General features: G+C 33.1%; 1 protein-coding gene across 1 annotated transcript in view; it reads left to right on the forward strand.

The window, feature by feature from the left end:
* The first annotated feature begins 2,150 nt into the window (after nucleotides 1–2,150).
* The window catches only part of LOC127702022 (macrophage mannose receptor 1-like), a 145,951-nt gene continuing 127,397 nt past the window's right edge, over nucleotides 2,151–20,704 (forward strand). The window contains exons 1-4 of the mRNA XM_052205998.1: nucleotides 2,151–2,359; nucleotides 11,844–12,001; nucleotides 15,894–16,024; nucleotides 18,130–18,257. Of these exons, the coding sequence (XP_052061958.1) occupies nucleotides 2,311–2,359; nucleotides 11,844–12,001; nucleotides 15,894–16,024; nucleotides 18,130–18,257 (466 nt within the window). The 5' untranslated portion in view covers nucleotides 2,151–2,310. The remainder of the gene's footprint in view (nucleotides 2,360–11,843; nucleotides 12,002–15,893; nucleotides 16,025–18,129; nucleotides 18,258–20,704) is intronic.

Here is a 20,704-nt window from a genome sequence, read left to right on the forward strand (position 1 = left end):
CGAAACTATTATAAACAACTGATTGCGCATGTGCGAGATTGTGCACATCCTAATAATTTCTAGCTGGGAACCCGGACTAAGCACCAAAATAAAAAGTTTTGAAAGGTATCACGATCACTGCCTTTTAGAAAAACAATATTGAATAAAATAACACCTTAAAAGTTTTGTTACACAATTTCAATAAGTAAAGCGACTTTTTTTTAAGTAGTTATATATAGGTCCGAATTAAAAACGATAAAAAAAAGCATAGTAATGCTTTGCCAAAATGTGATTTATATCTCGCTATTCTATAAAAAAAAAAAGAAACGCTATAGAAATTATAAGTCACGGGGCCTTTTTTAAGCTACAGATATACCACAGATAGTGCATAACTATAAATTGTAAAGATTATAATGGAAACCCTTGAAACTAAACAACGATTGAATCTGGTAATCATGACTGAGTATATGATAACTATTACAATATTAAAATATATCATTTCCCAATTATAGAATCCGAAGTATTTTATTTATATAAATCCTTGGAAGAATTTAGAAATAAAATAGGAGGAGATAACTCTTCATTCTGTGCTTTAAGAAAACAAGCTGGAAAATTGGACGGTCACAGATCTCGCTTTTTGTTACTAAACAATATGTAAATTTTATGTACATTCCTTAATGAAAAAAGCGATTATTTGTGTTATCTCCCCTTATTTGACAAAATTGAAAAAGATGAATTAAGCGAATAGTATTCCGAATTTGTAAAAACAGTCAAAATGTTATGATTATACATCTTTTGACACCACATATAGTTAGTTCATGGGCTCTTTAGTATGCAAAGATTGTTACACTTTCTAAACACTATGCCATAATAGATCTCAAGGCTACTATAATAGTCAGTACTAAGTATTTGACATCTTAATATTTACTGTTATGTCGTAAATAGCACCAAACATTGAAAACTTACATTCTTAAACTCAGAAAAGTTCCTATACCTTTTAACAGCAAGGGAACTAAATAATTCAGTTAACATGTTGATGGTGGTTTCCTCCGCTGGTCTGGCGATTTTAAATACTTACTTGCAGATTTAAATAAGATTTTATCATGCAAGTAAAACAAAACCGTAGCAGAGAATGTGAAAGAAAATAAAACACTTAAAACATGCTGATATATAAACCAAGCCGTCCATCAATCTTATATTGAAGGGTGTACATAATTTCATTGAAGAAAAAAAAAAAGAAACGATTAAGTCTAGTTTGAAACAATAAGTAAGCGAATACATTTTAACCCACCACCTCTAGCAGTTGCAAAAAATTGCTAGCAATCGATAAACTAAGAGCTGATAATGCTAATGATAAAATAAGTAAGTACACTATTCTAGTGACGCTCAATCGATTTGTTTTGTTTGTCATTTTTAATTTCGACTTATGATCTTGTCACGTTGGTATCTTCTTCTTTTCTCTTTGTGATATAAAATTGTTGTTATGATTGACTGTTATTTGTTTAATGTTCAGTGGGAAATAGTTCATGTATTTCAGGACGAGATCAAATTGCTTTTAATCTTATTGGAAGCATTTTTGCAAAGTCGCTCGATCAGTATGGAGGGTGGAAATGTTGGACTGCCGTTGGAAAAGAGGATATATCGGATAGGAACAGAACTTTTGCTTTGCGACAGGACACCTATAGATCATTGAAATAGTTTTTGCACGGTTTCTTTGGCGCGCAGAGTGCGAGACACTATCCCTACAAAAGGCATCCGATTTAATATCCATATTCCAACCGATCACCTCTTCTGGCATAGGTTTTGCGGAGGAGAGGGGGGTCCAGATGATTATATCTCAACCTGCCTGTCAACCTTGGAGTTTGGGCTGCAACATGTGTAACGGAATCAATGAAAGTTTCAACACAGTTTACAAGTGGTTGAATTTGCAATTACAAGTGATTCATTGTTAGTCATTGACATCACCACAAAATGCTATATATCATAAGTGAACATTTCCAAGTAGGCAAGAAATCAAAACATTCAATCATGTGTCGATTTCACAACAAGAAATACATCAAATGGTTGTTTTCTTTACAAAAAAGCCAACAAAACCCTAGGCTTTTGCTCCTTAACTTGAGTAGGTCTGATATTTGTTGTTCAAAGTCCCGACAAACACGGATATACACGAAGGAAGAACATCTCAAATATTTTAACGAATCGTACTGTAGGCACAGATTAATTATCTTACTTTTATTTTCACTGTTAAGTACCTGTTTCCTTCTTAAGGACAACAGCTAAAAGAATTATTTCACTACTTGTATGTATTATGTATTATAGTCATCTGTGAGGATGAAAAGGGAGGCGTTCATCTGTGTGATTCTCGCAATTATTCTTAGTGGTAAGTTCTTCTGACAGTGAAAAATTAAATATTAAGTTAAATGACATGTTTTTTCTTTCTTTTAGTTTACAACTGTCATTCAACAAAGTAATATATAGTGACAATTGTTAATGTAATCAAATATATTATGTACATGTACATTATATCATATGAAAAACAATATGGAGTTAACCATAGAATGCATGTAGGAGCACACATTCTCTGTCAACTGAAGCACCAAGGGAGTTGAATTTATCGTTTTTTCTCTCAATTTCCATACCGATCGAATATAAGTTAATGGTTTTTCCCGATCTGTGATTAGAAAACTTGACGAAAGAGTGTAGGTCACATTTTCCTAAATATTTTAAAAAAAGTATAAGAAAAATATCGAACTTCAAGGTAAATTCAAAAAGGGGAAGGTCCAAATAAACTGAAAAAAATCAAACGTTATCAACCAACATAACAAGTGAAAAACAACTGTCATATTCCTGACTTCAGTCAGTACATATGTTTGTATATCTGTATTGTCCTTCTGCCACTGTGTGGTTCCGTGGGTTCAGAGATATTTAGTTTGGTTTGAATTTACTGTAACAAAATCAATATTCATACCGATAATGTTGTCATTCTAAGATCTAATCACAGTATTGATTTGGTAACATTTAAGAATAAGTTTATTCAAAGGATCGACAAGTCAAGTTTATAAATTAACGTGCTCGGTAAACAACACCACCGTAAACATTAGGAAATGTGCTATCCCGTATGCATTAAGTTTTCTACAAGTATCGGCAAACTTCTGACACGGGCATAGCAAATGCTATTGTGATATGCAAATACCGTGAGATGGTGCCAAAGAAACATAAGGGGACGACCATTTGATATTCTGGGGGGGGCCAGGAGGATTTTGAAAATAAATAACTCAGCCTTGATAATCACAAAAATAAATGGTTTGTACTGTGGTAGTTTGAAAATAAATTACCTGACTTGCAATGTATTGAAAATAAATAACTCAGCAGGTCTAATCGAAAGTATGAGATGGCACCAGATTCTTCATAAATTCATCTTTTTTCCAAAAAAAAAATCGGGAAACACTTCCCATATCTTTTAATAATAAAAGTATAAATATTATTTAAATATACTTGAAATGTCAGAAAATTGGTTTCATTTAACTTGAGGTTAATTGTCTCAGGAACACTTACCTCACTTTTATTAAATCAGGGCCGTAACTACATTGAGACAAATGCCTCATGTAGGAAATTTCAAATTGTGTTCACCGTGAGTGCCTTGCAAGAAGCAAGTTCTGTTCTCCCTCAGACGTAGCCCCTGATTTTTCGGGATCAATGTTTCTTATTTATTTGTCTTCTGTTCATTGATTGCCCTTCTGTATTCTGTTAGTGTTGCATTCATTTTGTAATTTAGTAATTTTATTATTAACTTGATCATGAGTTTAAATAAACACAGCAGCCACAGACTTAACTATGTGAATTACATTTTTGCTTTATCATGCATATTTGTCTTTTGATGTTGTTCCTAGAAACTTAAGTCTAATTACACTGAATCTATAACGTGATTTTGCTTTGAGACCAAAATATTGTCATAAAATTATTAAAACAGAACTTGCATTTTCAGTTTAAGAAAGGGTCTGGGGAACACCCAGAAGGCATGATTTTGCATCATTTGTTCTATAGCTTCTTGGGCCTTCAGCGGTTCAAAAACCCTTCAAAAAAAATTTTGCCTCGCTCCGCTCGGCGGAACATGTTTGCCAATACTTTTCAAAGAGCCTTAGTTACAACCAAACTTTAATACTGTGTATGTATGCAATACATGTATATGCATTGGGGAATATAGAAGATTCATTTCTGCAGAGGATAATAATTAATTCTGATTAAATGCTACATAATGACTTGACTATACATGAATTATTTATAATAAACAAATAATTTAAAAATTGTATGTTATCGAATATTATAAATATAGTTGTGAAAATAAATAATCAGTCCCTTGCTTTAATGAAAATGAAAAATCTTGCTTCAATAGTGCAGAAAATAGATAATCTGTCCTCTTAGTTTACAAAAATAAATAACCGATCCAAAACAAATCCTCCTGGCCCCCCCCAGAATATCAAATGGTCGTCCCCTAAGCGTCCAAAAAAGGAGAATTAACAATAAGAAAACAAAAAATCGTCCCTTTTGCTGTAAAAGTTTCCCGTGTAAAACTGAAATATCTAAATCTAAGAAAGGATAGTCATTGCTGTTTATATTTGATTTATTCAAAATATGTTTTTTTGGGTTAAAATTAGGCAGAATATTTAGTGAATTGTTTAATACTTAACGAAAAAATTTCATCAAAGCAGAGACATATATTAAAAGGCATATAAATACGCAAATGTGTATACATACATGTCTCTGATTTCATCAAGATAACGGTAAGACGGTGTTAAAGTTTTGAATGGTAGAGTTATTATTAACTATACTCGATGGCGCAAAAGGACGCATTTTTGGCGCAAACGAATCGATTTGTTCTATACGCCAATATTTAAGGAAGACAACTCTACATTAGTCATAGTAGATTTATAGAAATAATATTATTCTGAATTAATATTTTGCATTATATCGAGTAGATCTAATTTTAATGATCTGCGGTAGATCTTAGTCGTTTAATTCAATTGTATTTTTAAAATAGTTCTGTGGTAACTTTTTGGTGTTCAGCGGTGTTCTGTGGTATGCAATGTACATATGGGTCGTGTAAAGCAGGGCGTAAATTCCCTGTTTCTATTTTTAGCTATTTAGAGTTTTCGCGGGGATCGTTTTTCTCGTGCTAAAGAGACTCGAGGTATTTAAACCTCGTCTTGCCAATATTTCTTTAGATTGGGGAAAACTTTCGTACTGGTAAGTTGAACTTAAAATCAGATTTATTCAGATTTAATGTTTGACTTAAATATTTATTTCGTTGAATAAAGGATTTGTAAGTAACTTAGACTTAGTAACTGTTACAATTTCTTACTATACAAATCCTTGGTTGAATAAACGTATTTACACTTTTGGTATTTAGCAATATTTTGCCTCCGAATGACCTTAAATCTACTCCGAATCACCTTTTGACGTCAGGCAACAATCACTTTTTAATTGTGACGTCAAATGTTTTGAATTATGATGTCAAAGTTTACGGGAACCTGTGTGATTTTACGTAATGGCGGACAAATTTGCATACAAGTGTTAATACGTCTATAGTTAGTCCGGATTTATCATAAAGAGATGTGGTCCCAGGATGGGATATTTTTTGATAGAAGATGGCTAATACGAGAATCTTCAGACATGTCAGAATTGATGGTTGTTTAATTGATTCGGGGTCAGACCCATATATATAATCCGACAGTCCTGACTCCTGTAGTCCGACAGTCCTATAATCCGACAGCCCGATAGTCCGACGCGCGGTCACTTGTCTCTGAAAAATATGCCTATATAGACATGGAACGTGTGCAAATTGACTTTTTTTCACACAGAAAATTATCAAATCAGTCAGTCAGTATGAATTTTTGGACTGGTAAATTCCGTCAAGAACCCCTCGAAAGTTGAGAGGTCACAGTGGAATACACCTTATCGCTATTCCCGGCTGACCCGAGAATCTGTCCCGCTTGAACTTTTGACGTCATACAACAATCACTTTTCCATTGTGGCGTCAGATATTTTGTATTGTGACGTCAAAATTTTACGGGAACCTGTGTGATGGCCAGTAATGGCGGACAAATAGCGATAAGGTGTATACATGTACACTCACTATCGGGATTAATGGAGAGGTGTCACTAACGAATTTACAACAATATGTACAAGGGCAATCCCCACCTCAACACAAAGAAAGCGCTAGGACACCGGGAAGTCTGTTATCATGGTGAAAGAAGCCGAATTATTTGTAGAGAACCAGGTGCCTGTTAGGCATGAACAGACAAACCAAAGAGTTATCAGAAGATTGATTTCCAGGTCAAAGTTGTGGGTAACTTCGACCACCGAGGCCCCAAAGTTTAAACTCCGGTCTTGGTAACAGAGATGTGAGAGGGAGGGTGAAATTCACCCTTCTTGGGAAAGAAATGTCTCGCACCTAGAGTCAGAATCGACCCGGGACCTTTAGCACTGCAACCATCGGTCTTAACCACTATCTGATTTGTCTGCTGTGTGTGAATAAGTACTGTCGTCACGTCATTGCCCATCTTTGTTCCGATCTTTTTCACATTATTGGTGTCATGTCGTGATGATTCTAGCTATGACTAGGAATGTTTAGGTTCATATTATAATTAGTCCCTACCGACGAAGTGGAAGGGGACTTTATGGTTGTACCCTGTCTGTCTGTCTGTTTTGTCTGATCTGTCTGCCCTGTCTGTCTGTCTGTCTGTCCGTCAGTCCGTCCTGCAAATCAGTTTTCCACACTTCTTCATTCTTGAAGATTTTGATTTGACAATTGGTATATAGATTTATCATGACAAGTAACAGTTCAAGTTTGAATTTTGTTCCGGTCTGATTATTTTGTGCAGAGTTATGGTCCTTGACATGACATTCAACCACATGTGGCATGCACGTGTATGTAAACAGACATTCTCGTTATCAGCATCTACATGATGAACAGGAATGGAATCTTATATTAATTGTTCAAACAATATAGGATTTAATTTTTATCCCATTACAACGCATTTCACTTTTTAAATTTTAAAAACTGCTCGCGTTTCGGCAGTATGCTAATAAGTTTATATGAAGACGATATCCATATCATTTGCAGCAGCACGGCTTCATGTCGGCCCATCTGACAGTCAGATTAACGGACTGTCGGATTATCGGACTATCGGTCTGTCGGACTACTGGACTGTCGGAATTTCGGGATGTCGGATTATAGCTACGCTCCCGTTTGATTCAGCCATGCTGGATCTATTTGATCATTCATTTCTGGATTTTATGATGGTGCAGAATTCAAAGTTATTAATTCATTCTAACTAATTGGATAGTGGAACCGGTAAAAAGTCTGCATGAACCATAAATGAAGCTCCATAAGGGAGGGACCCAGGCACCCCCTCCCCCCCTCCTCCCCGCCCCAATCCACCTCTGATGTGTAAGTTATTGAATAAAATTTGGCACAAGATGTGTATTGATATCAAAGTTATTCCCACACTTTATTGTATTTTGTGCTATTATTCCCATTTTTTCCTAATAGGCAAGTAGGAGTATACTGATACAATACAATAGCTCCTGTTACGGATGAGCTGTATTTTGAAATAAACATCTATCTGATGAGTTCAGCCTTTTTCAACCGATTTTTATAGTTTGTTCTTTATATGTTGTGCTGTTACACCACTGTCCCAGGTTAGGGGGAGGTTTGAGTGCTCACAAACATGTTTAAGGTTCATGTAGACCCTTTGGCTAAAATGGCTGCATTTTCACCTCAAAATTTACTCTTTAGGGAGCTACCATTTGATTTTTATGGGGGGGGGGGGGGGGGGGGGGGGGGGGGGAGGGGCTAGGATGAAAAATATTGTCCTGCCTTTTTATTTTTCCCTCTATTGGGTCCTGCTTTTTTATTTTTCCCTCTATTCAGTCTGGCCTTTTTTTTTTTTTAGTTTATCCTGACTTTTTTTTACATAAATTGTCATCCTGCCTTTTTTTTTTTTGGCAAATAATCTCGTCCTGCTTTTTTTTTTACTCAAAACTCCTGTCCTGCCTATTATTTTCAAATTTCATCCTAGCACCCCCCATAAAAATCATTATCAAATGGCAGCTCCCTTAGTACAGACTAACTTGTTCATCTGGAAAAGTTTTAAGGCATAGTATGCCCTAGATAAATAAAATTCAAATACATTTTATGTTTTAGAAAATTTAAAACTTAACTGGATTTTGCTGTGCACTTTTTTTCATCCCTGCAGAAGATGCAGTTGAGTTTCACTTGATATGGTCCACTCAGGTACACAGTTTAAATAACCAATTATTGTCAGGTATCTATTGTCCCTCTATTGTCCATGTCAATCAGTACAGTTCACTTCAATTATTACCTGTGGGGAAGTTCTCAAACCTCTTCCCAACTTTGTTTATTTTGGCACTTTCTGGAGGAATGAAAAAAAGTGCACTGCAAAATCCAGTTAAGTTTTTAATTTTATTAAAGAGAAAATATAGTTGAATTTCATTTATCTAGAGCATGCTATGCCTTAAAATTTATCCAGATACTCAGGTTTGTCTGTATTCTGAGTAGATTTTGAGGTGAAAATGCAGCCATTTTAGTCAAAGGGTCTACATGAACCTTTACCCTTCCACATTCTTTATGTGCCTGTCCCAAGTCAGGAGCCTGTAGTTTAGTGGTTGTTGTTGGTTCATGAATGTCTGTCATATTTGTTTTTTGTTAATTGTTTTGTTATAAATTAGGCTGTTAGTTTTCTCAATTGAATTGTTTCATATTTTTCATGTCTGAGCCTTTTATTGCCGACTATACGGAGTGGGTTTTTCTCATTGTTAAAGGTCGAACGGTTGCCTATAATTGCTTACATCCACTTTTTTTGACCTTTGGTGGATAGTTGTCTCATTGGCAATCATACCTCATCTCCTTATTTTTATATCAAACATCAATAGATAGCCATGATAGCTGTCATTATTTACAAACAATTTCACTCAAACTTTAAGGTGGGAATATTAATTGGAATCGCCTCCGCTTTAATGCCAATCTTAATTGACCAGAGTTGATATCTCTTGTATTACAAATTGAATAGACACTTTATTATATTGCTAAATTTATATCTTATTACACAATTTGTCAATTATTGACCTCAATAGTATACCTATAATAACTTTTTGTTCTACACTACATATAACATTATTTTGAAAATTATGTCTCATAGATGAATGAATAAGGATTAAAAAGACCAATTTTTTGCAAGGAAAAGATAAAAAAAACAATCATCTATAAAAAATGCAAGCAGGGTCTATTTTACTTATAAAATCAGTGTTATAATCATCTGATATTAGTCAATAATTTATGAGAGTTTGAGATGTAATTATATTTAGTTTGCTGGAAAAAATAAACACATATGCATAACTCAAACCAGGGCATTTTCTGCAATTTGTTTATTCGAAGAATTTAACTAAAGACAGTATTTGGTGGTTTATAGGCACCACAGAAGAACCATTTCTGTCCACCTGATGTTACCTCAACACCCAACTGATCCGATTTCTTTAAATTCTAGTTGTGTTTTCTGGTCTCCAGCTAGGTCTGATCTCAAATAGGCAAGAATACCACCCCAAAATTAATTTCTATCTGATATCCATAAAGTTTAATTATCTACCATTAATAGCGCATCAGGGAAAGACTCGTCGATTTGGTTTCCAACAGAAATAATAAATCAACCAAATTTTTGTTCTAGTAATTCTTTAAAATGCTCAAGTTTATTACGTAGGCTGTTGATGTTTAGGTAGCGTGTATGTTTGGCAGTAGCAGCTTTCCACGGAAATGGAGTTTATCGTTCTCTGGAATTGATAATTTAATACATTTTATGTGGAACCAGAAATTACAATTTTCACACTGAATCCCCCGTTGGTTTAACTTCACAGGTTTTAAACAGCATATGCATAAATATTTTATGGGACAGGGGTTTTGTGAATGTCTCTACTCTGACTCAATAGGATTAAGATGCTGGACCACTCCTAAATTTCTGAATTTAACTAGTTAAAAGTTTTGTTACTTTTGGTTTCGGCCATTTTAATTTTACCAGCAGGATCAGGGCTCAGAAAATTTAAAACAATGATGAATCACTTTTAGGAATCAAGTTTGTGTTGTTCATTGACAATCATTGTTGTTGCCTGCTTAGAAGCCTAGAACTTCAACTCTGATGTTTGGCTGTGTTAAAAGTTCTAGGTTTTTAGGTGTAAAACGTATGGTAATTCCAAAAAACAACAAGAACCCATACCAGGTCACCCTGTCCTGCAGCTTTTCTTTTTTCTAAAAATGTGAATTTAGTATTTAAAAAAATACTTATTGCACTAAGGCCAAACACTCATCTAATTTATTATGTTTTTTTAAAGTGAAGTTCGAGTATGAAAATTGAAGGGTTATATTTCTTGGGGAGATACCAAGATGTTTGTGTTTTATTGTCTTTTTCTATTTTATATGACACTGTGATATTGATCTTGGTTATTTGTTATATGAGGGAATACATTGCTTGGCGCAGTTGTCACCTCTTGTCATTTCTAGGGTTTTGAAATAGTTGTATTATGTCGGTTCTGAGGATTGTCTGTATGTTGTCCGAACACCTGAAGGGAAAGCACATGCAAAACCCTCTCTACAAGTGATGTAAATGGTTGAGCTACCAGGGTGATTTATCACAATTTTCGTACTTGCATGTGCAGCAAGGCGGGTGCCACACATGGACAAGGATCTGCTTACCCTTCCAGAGTGCACTGACAGTTTGAAATTTAAAGATTAAAGTCTTAGAAAATAACAAATCGCGTGGTAAAATTGCAGAACCCTTGTTGGTAAATTTAATTTATGACGTCATTATAAACCATGCAAGAAACTCATTATTTAAATCTATTGTTACATGTTTTATTAAAGTATTATTTAATTAATAATCTAATAATGAATTGGTGAAAAAGAAGGTAGACATGCCGGTAGATTATTAATCTTTGCTGATAATTAAAATCTACATTATTCCTCAGGTGAGTTTTCTCTGAACAGTAAGTTTTTCACTTATAAAATTGATCCATGTAAAGTTATATCCCTTCTTAAAGGTTAAATAATTTTCAAATAAATTTTTTGTTTCTTCTTTTTTATTCGAAACTTTTTAGGCTTAAAAAGTAACATCTAAGTTGGACATTTCTGTGTATGAAATATCATCTTTTATAATAATTTTGTTTTGGAGGTGTTTATTTTCAAAGTTATCCTTAATGAAGTCGTTTGTATATTTTCTGTCCCTATCTAATATACCCTTGATTTCCAGTGGCAGTCCAAATTAACCCGACCTTCATCCCGAATGGCCTCTATTACAGGACCTACCTATTGTTTTTATTGTTGATTTGTTTTCGTCCTCAACAGGCATGAAATATTTGCCACTGGACATTAAGCAACCAATAATCAATCAATCCTAATTATGTCTGCAAAGTTATGATTGAACTTCAAAATGATAATTTCATGGTAGCTTGCCAGTTTGGGAGGTTGTTGTTTCAATAACTGGTTTTGTTAAACCAAAGACTTTAAAATTGTTATATGCTGCTTTGCTAAGAACGAGGTAAATGAGTAAAAGCAGACTGATCCGCTTGGAGTCAGAATAATGTGTTTGGGTAATGTGACATCTTCCTGTGGCTTGTTACTTTGTAAACCAGCACCTTAAAAATATGGCTCAGTAAAATTGCTATCTGGGCTGACTTCTGTCGTTGGTGTTAGATTCTAGAATCATCTGATAAACTAAGGACACACAGCCATTTTAACAGTTTTGTATTTGAAACATTCATGAATGGTAAGATATTAAAAATATATTTTCCTTTTTTAGCCAATGGACAAGTTTGCCCACCTGGATGGGTTGATGGTCCTATGGGCAAGAAGTGCTACCTTTTTGCTGATAACCACCAAAGAAATTGGTTTGAAGCTAAGTATGTATGTAATTCTATGCGAGCAGAGTTGTTATCAATTGAGGACTCTCTTGAAATGGTAAGTTAGATATATAGGTTATGATTAATTTGTTTGGAAGTTGCGTAAATGTTATAATAGTGTAGTTAGTATTATGCTGATTTCAGTCTTAGATTCACTACTTTCAATTCATTAGGCCAAAAAAATAAATTATAGTTATGTTCCTGCCTCTACTAACCCATTATGGACATATTTGTGTTTAACCAATTTAAAGTCCCCTGACATTTTTGGTTAAGCATTGTTTAAAGTCCAGAGCACATCCCCTTTTAAGTTTACAATATATATTAAATGTTTTGCAAAATGAAATTATTTTACCAACCTACCAATTATTTCCAAGAATCAATTTTATATATTGTTTTGTCCTTAACCATGCTTGCATGAATATTGAATTAAATACTACTTTATACCTGTTCATTATGATGTGATCTTTTGAAAATATATATATGCCAAATGAGAATTTCGACCCCAATTTTTTGGAACAACTCTCATGGGTCCATAGGTAGCCTATGCCTTGAACCCGTAAAGTAACTCTTGATGGTTCTGTAGGTGGCCTGTTGCAAATCCATAATTTCAGTCCCTATCCAACATACCTCTTTTTCCAGTGGCAGTCCAAATTTCCTGCCCTTCATTACTATTGTATTAATTATTTGTTTATTCTCTCTGAATGTGCATGAAATATTTGCCACTGGACATTAAGCAAGCAACAATCAATCTTGCTATTCCATACATGCAGACACGGTATGCTTTTACTTTAAAAGTCTTTATTTTTCCTATAATGTAATGTTGTATAAATGTCTCATGAATGCTTGTTTCCCCCCACATTGTTTCAATATTTAAATTAGTCCTGCATTGCATCATATTTGAAAATATATATGAAATTATTTGTCATAATTATAATGACAAGATGTTTAAATCCTGGACTGACATTAATGAAATGAAAAACAATTCTTAGTAGTACAAATAATAAACATTACATTTGACAAATAAACTTGTAATCATGTTTGTCAACATTCTTAACAAATATATTAATCATACTTATTTGAAATAGACATTGTTAGTGACACATTTTAAAAAAGTTTGGTAATTGAATAAGAAAATAAATAAATAAATATTTATATAAATAAATTTTCATAAACTTACCCAAAAGGAATAAAATGTTGTAAAAATGCCAATATTTTAATATTCTGGGTTACATAATCTATTTTCACCAATGATGATCGATGGTGAAACCGATGCAACTCAGAACATAAAATACATCTGTATCATAATATTTTTGCGTGAATAGCAATGGAAACTGCCATTGAAATATTCCTGAGAAGAATGTATTGCAACATAATGGCACTTTGGATCATATAAATCTTGGATATTTCCAAGTGTCCTGGAAGGTCAATTTATGCGGGATTGTTTCAGGGGGTGAAATGTTTTATTTATAATTTTATATTCATGACAAGCAAGTATGACAGATATTGTTGCTTAAATATACGGTAGCCAGAAATCCATTATAGACTAGTGTAAATGCTCTTTTGTTCCGACGTTGGAAAGTTCCGGGTGGAAAGAACTAACTAGCCGAACAGTTCCGGAGGAACTTATTAACTAGTTACTTTGTTCTTCCTCTGGTTTAAAAGTTCCACCGGAACAAAGTGACTAGTTGAAAAGTTCCAACCGAACATATCAACTAGTTAGAAAGTTCCTTTTTGCCAAATTAGTCAAAACCGGAACTAACAAACTAGCCCAAAAGTTCCAACGGAACTTATCAACCAGGCAGAAAGTTCCATTTGGAGAATTGATGCAAAGTAAAAGCGCAACATATTATATTTGAACCTTTCAAAGGGAAACCAAGATGCTGATTACAAAAGTAAGAAGGAACTTATCAACTAGCCACAAAGTTCCTCTTTGGCAAATAAGTCAAAACCGGAACTAACAAACTAGCCCAAAAGTTCCAACGGAACTTATCAACCAGTCACAACGTTCCATTTGGAGAATTGATGCAAAGAACCACATGAGGAGGGTGGTATTCTTCCCTCTCTTGAGGGTACTATGAATACTAAATTTGCATGATAATGCAACTTATTCCGTTTTATGTGAGCTATGAAATACAACTTAAATTTTGCATATTTGTCCCCAAAGAAACCCCCTTTCAGTGCGTTGGGTATTCTTGTAAATTAATGATTTGCTCTTATATATACTGATACTCATTCTTCCCCCTCTTTCAACAAAAATGACGAAATACGGTATATTCGGAACGATGTAACTAGTTGTTCTGTTCGGCCAGAACTATTCAACTAGCTACATTGTTCCGGGACTTTTCAACTAGCTACTTTTTTCCGGAACTTTTCGACTGCACTCGGAATAAAACAACTAGTTGGAAAGTTCCATCGGAACGAAATAACTAGTTGAAAAGTTCCGCCGGAACAAAGTAACTGACGGAACATAGTGGCTGTTACACTAGCACTGGTCCTCAGCCTTAAGGACTATTCAGTCCCTGCACAGTTTGAGAACCTGTTTCATTATGGCAGTGTTTACTTTTTAGGATTGCTTATTATCTGTTATCTGTTGTCAGCACTTTGGGCAATAACTTTCAACAATTTTCAAGAAACTTTGGTGAATTGTTTATATCTATTGATGTAAGCTCCCTTTCCATTTTTATAAATTTTATTTTAATTTCTGAGTTGTGGGATTTTATTCATAAACAATGGGGTTTCCTGACTATAACTCAAAAGATGCTTTGAACAATTTTTATGAAACTTTGGTGAATTATTTTTATATATTGACCTAAGTTCCTTTATGATTTTTGAAAATTTCTGATTTTACATTTTAGACTTTATTCATAAAGAAGGGGGGTTTCCAGTTTACGTACAATAATTCAAAAATGCTTTTAACAGTTTTCATGAAACCTTGGTGACTTGTTTATATTTACTGAAAACAGCTCCCTTTGTTTTTTTTTATAAATTTCTCATATGACATTGCGGTGTGATGCAACTTTATTCGTTGAAAAATCGTTAAAAACTGTCTATTTTTCCCACTTTAGACATTTCCCGAAATTTTATTCTTTCAAAAATCTTGTTGTGAACAAGATCGAAATGTATAGGTGAAAAACTAAGGCCACAAACTTAGTTAAACTTGAGTTAGCCTTAATAATGCCAAATTATACATGTTTTGTGTCTATGGGTACCACTGTGTGCATATCTTTATTTTTTTTTTTTGGTGGGGGGTCTATTTGAGCAGTGCTCACTTTATATCTAGTTGATCATAAAAATTCATTTAAAGCATAAAGACAAGCTAAAAGGGCGACGGGCATATTATGCTCTCATGGCACAGCTCTTTATTATATATGATGTTACAAAGTTTGATTTTAGGGCGAATTTAAGGACTTCTTGGCCATATTCCTTTAATTGTAAGATCTTAGTAAAAGAGAAATATGAAAAGTGGAATTGTCAATTTGTTTATTTTCCATTTGATCCTACTGCTTAATATTTCTTCAATTTTTTATGTTTATCAATAAATGGATGTGACGTCATTCATACAACCGAACAATAATTTTATACACATAAAAAGATTTTCTTTTAAATACTTAATGCAATTCCATATTATAGAGAGAAATATGTTTTCAAGACAAATTGCTGGTAAAAAGAATAATGGCATTTATATTTTGATAATGAATAAATCTGTCAAATATCAACCTAGCAGTCTAGCTTGATATTCCTGTGGATAGTTGTCAAAAACAAAAATGCCATTATTCTATAAATAATGCTGTTGCCAGGCAAAGGAAGAATGATCACTACTGTTGTCTTGTATCATCAGTGTTAGCATCACACTTTATTAATCCCCAACTTCTTGAAAACAAAACCAAACTAGCACAGCTTGTGGCTCACCTCTTCCATGGAAGATTAATATGTTATTTTCTCCATTGAAGGCATGGATTAAACAAGAACTGAGGAGAGTAAAAGCAAAGGTAACTGGTACTCCAGAATGGTGGACCAGTCTACAAAAGAATGGAACAGTTTGGAACTGGAGTAGTAATATTGTATTAGATGACACTGTTGTGTAAGTGTATGGCAGGTATTCTGAATACACAGTTGACCCTTTTTTGTTCTTTTTTTACTATAAACATCTTTATTTTTGTCTCGCCTGTGACGATTTTGTTGCTGAAGGCGAAACATTATGAGGTGTTGCTTCTGTGGCAACTATGTAGTCGTTGCTGTGTCAGCGTATATTTGTTCCTAATAATATTTGTTCCTGGGGGAAAAATATTATAATAATATTTGTTCTGCGGAAATTCGGTCATGGAATACTTCTTCCAACTGTATTATATTTGTTCCACTGATATTAGGAACTTATCTTATATGTTGATGAGTATAACAAATGTTCCTAGTATGCTGAAGTTTAAAGTTTACACCTGAGTGATTATTATCAAAATCAAAACAGGTTTTAAATGCTGATTATATGATAATTACGTAAATTGAAAAGTGTTAGTGAGTTAGATATTCACCTGTACACAACACCTGAATGTATAAACATGGAGGCTGATGAGTATGAGAAAATATTTATGTTCTTAAATGATGGAACTTATGTTGAAGGTAAGTAAATATTTTGACATGTTCAGCTATGAAATATAAATGTTAATTCTAATATTAGACAAATATCATTTAAATGTTAAATATGCATGCCAGTAATTGTGGATAATTTGAAATGATTATTTAATGTCCATTGTGATCAATTATTTCCCATATTCACGATACATGTTCTTTCACCAGTATTATTTCTACTATAGTATATCAGAATAATAATTGTAAATACTAATTTACCATTCCGGCATTAGTAATAGATAGAACGTAATAATATTTTTGGGTCGGAAAAGATATTACTTAATACTTTTTCCAATCGGAATAAATATAAAATAATACTTTTTTCCAATCGGTATAAATATTACATAATATTTTATCCGATTGGAATAAATATTACATAATACTTTTTCCAATCGGAATAAATATTACATGATACTTTTACCAAACGGAATAAATATTACATAATACTTTTTCCAATTGGAATAAATATTACATGATACTTTTTTCAATATGAATAAATATTACATAATATGTTTTACATTCTGAATAGATATTACATGATATTTATTCCTTTTACACTAGATATAACCTAATACTTTTTCCTTTTGGAATGATATTACATAACAATTTTTTTTCTTTCGGAATATATATTACATAATACTTTTTCCTAATGGAATATATATATATTTCTAAATAAATTTATTTTCGTTTGCAATAGATAATACATAATACTTCCACCATACCATAATGACACCTAGGGATAAAGGGTTTAACTGGCAAAAAAATAGAATAATTTATTATGTAATAAAACTTCCTATTGGAATTTATTTTATGTGATAAATATTCTGAGGCGTCGGTCCTTTTATTATGCTTATTGAATATTTTCCACCATAATATTTATTCCAAAGATAATTTACTATGTAATAAAACTTCCTATTGGAATTTATTTTATGTGATAAAAATTCCGAGGCATCGGTCCTTTTATTGTGCTTTTTGAATGTTTTCCACCATAATATTTATTCCAAAGATAATTTATTATGTAATAAAACTTCCTAGGCATCGGTCCTTTTATTATGCTTATGGAATAAATATCACATAACATTTATTCCAATTGGAACTTTTGTTACATAACAAATTATCTTTGGAATGAATATTATGGTGGAACTTATATTCTGTGACAGCTGCCATTGTCAACAATTGTTAAGTTTTCTGCTTTAGATAGTTTGATAGGAACTACATGTGATAGATCATGATATTGTCTATAAAGTTGCATTACCATCAGTACATCTCAGTTTGAGGAGTATTTCAAGGCCCTGCCCCCTAGGTCACATCTTCGCTAGCCGAGGGTTACGATCAAGTCCCCTCCTCTCCACTTTTGGCGGATAGAGATAGAATTTAGGATCCACAAGGTAATGATTCCCATTGGTCGCAGTTGTAACTGGCTACATCCAATCAAAAAGCATCTTTAAGATAATCACGTGTAAATGTATAAAATGTAAATGAACAATTGCCTTGTGCTGATTTTGCATTTTTTATTGACTAAGGTCTTTAAAAATATAGCATTAACAATTTTTTTATTTTCAGTCGCTGGGGTTCAGGTGAACCCAATAATTATCAGAACAAGGAACATTGCGCAGAAATCTGTTGCCCACATTTCTTAAATGATATCAATTGTGAAAAAAGGATCAATTATATTTGTGAACTTGATAAAGGTATGTTATACAATTATGATATCTGTTGGGATTAATGCTTCACAGGCAATCATTCCACATTTCCTTAGTTTAACAATGGAAGAAGTAATCCTACCAAAAACAAAAAAGATATTTAGTACCGATATATTTTTTAGGGGGGATCATTTGTCTCATTTGAGGTACTGTGGATTCATTTATTTTCGTTGGTACCAATTTTTGTGTATTGAGGAAAAAGTGTGTTTTTTTGGCTACTTGATTTCATGGTTTTGACAAAGTCTGCATACAAGCCTCTAAGAAATTTGTATTTTGTTGAACACATTAATTTCTTGTTCATCAATACCCATGAAAACCATGAAAATTTGTACCTCGTGAATAATGATGAATCCACAGAAATTCATCTATTGTCATCATTTGATGTTGTTGTCTGTTCGTCCATCTAAGATGCACCAAATATGACAGATTGGTTCCTTGTTGGGTAATTTAAAGTGTTGATAATTTGGTGTTGAATGGTCATTACATTTGCAAAACAATAATCCAATGCACCTTGAGTTTCATGTGACCATTAAAGATTATTTCACTTTTCCATGTTTACCTACTTTTTAGGATCAGCCATTTGATAATTGTTAACTTGTCTGGAACATGCATGACATATTTGCTACTGGATATAAAGCTCAAATCAGTATAAACAAATATATATGTCTTGAATATGGAAAATAGAATAAAAAATTTAGGCAGCTAGGTCACAGTAACAATACATGTTTATGCATGGTTAAGAGACTCTTCAAATAGAAAGTATGGTTCATATTTCAACACTTAGAGCTTAAGTGCATTTAAGGTTAGGGCTTTGTGTTATTAGTCATGATTAAAATCAGTTCATGTATTGACCTTTTCCATATAAAGTTTATGATTCATAGACTAAAAATAAACTGGAAAAAATGGGCCTGCCAACATTTCACAATTCAGGGCTCGACAATAACGCTTGTCCGATTGTCCGGTACCAGAGGAAAAAAAGGTCGGACAAGTAAAAGCTATATCAAGCTTGTCCGATGGGACAAGTAAAATTATTCTGCATAAAATAAATTTAATCCAACTTTGATGAACAAAGTAATTATAAACAAAAAACAAGAAAAGAAGATAAAAACAAGCATTAATTTGACATGTTTACTTGCAATCGATAATTTAAAACTGGTTCTTTATCAGGTAAAAGGCATACTATTATCGGAAACAAGTCTTACTGATCCAATCAGCTTTGTAGATAGATAACTTTACAAGACAGTTCGTCACCAGCTTGGAAACGATTGATTCGATTCGCTCAAAGTTTAATAGACAGTTTGGCACCGTAGGAGACATATTTAATAGACATGATAAATAGACAGTTTGGCAACATTTCGGGACCAAGACCAACCAGTACCTGTTTTCCTACCTTTATTCTGTTGCTTTATAATAATTACCAAACCAGTAATTTTTTAACAAAAATATTTTTTAAATAAAAATGAAGAAATTATTTACCATAAAATTCACAAAATCATATTTGATCATATGTAGAAAAAAAACAATACTAGCAATATGGTGACCTATAGTTGTTAATTTCTGTGTCATTTGGTATCTAGCAGCAGAGAGTTGTCTCATTGGCAATCATACCTCATCTTCTTTTTTTTATTGATTGCAGTTGAATAACTTTTTTCAACTTAAAAAAAACAGGATACAAATCCAATGAGTGTACATTGACAGGCCCATCAGACGGTGCCTCGTGTGCAGAGTCTGATGAGACTTTGGCATTGATAAAAACTAGAACCTTAAAGTCCTGTGACATGACTAGATTCAGTTGTTCTCGACTCATATTTTTGAAAAGTATATCAAAAGATATAAATCTAACTACTGTTATATTGTTTTAATTCATGTTGTTCCTTGAATCAACTTAAAATGCAAAAAAAGGTTATTATTAAGATTTTTTTTGGACAAGTTACAATTTTATTCGGACAAATAAATTTTGGTATGTACTTTTCTTACTGGACAAGTTGAAAAAAAAGTTATTGTAGAGGCCTGCAATTGTATCAATATGTGAAATTTTTCAGTCAATATATTTGTCATATCAGTCCATATTTGAGTGCATTATACTGAAGGCTGAAGTTATATTATTAAACAATAAATATTTGTGTATTACTCTTTTCAAATTTAGACTTGAACCCATATAACATTATCTCTGTAGAAGATTCTTAGTTGGCCTGTTGCAAGACAAATTTTCTGCCCATATCAAACATACCGTATTTCTATTGGCAGTCTGAAATTTCCTGTCCTTCATCCTGTTTGGCCTACCTTGCAGAACCTACCTTATGTATAAATTGTCAACTCATTCTTGTCTTGATTATGCCTGAGATATTTGCCACGAGATGGTAAGCAGTAAACAACCATTAATCAACCGTATATTGAAAGTTCTAAAAATTGTTGTAATGTTTTTATAATTGTGA

Source organism: Mytilus californianus, unplaced genomic scaffold (assembly GCF_021869535.1).
Source record: "Mytilus californianus isolate M0D057914Y unplaced genomic scaffold, xbMytCali1.0.p SCAF_5, whole genome shotgun sequence".
Classification (NCBI taxonomy): domain Eukaryota; kingdom Metazoa; phylum Mollusca; class Bivalvia; order Mytilida; family Mytilidae; genus Mytilus; species Mytilus californianus.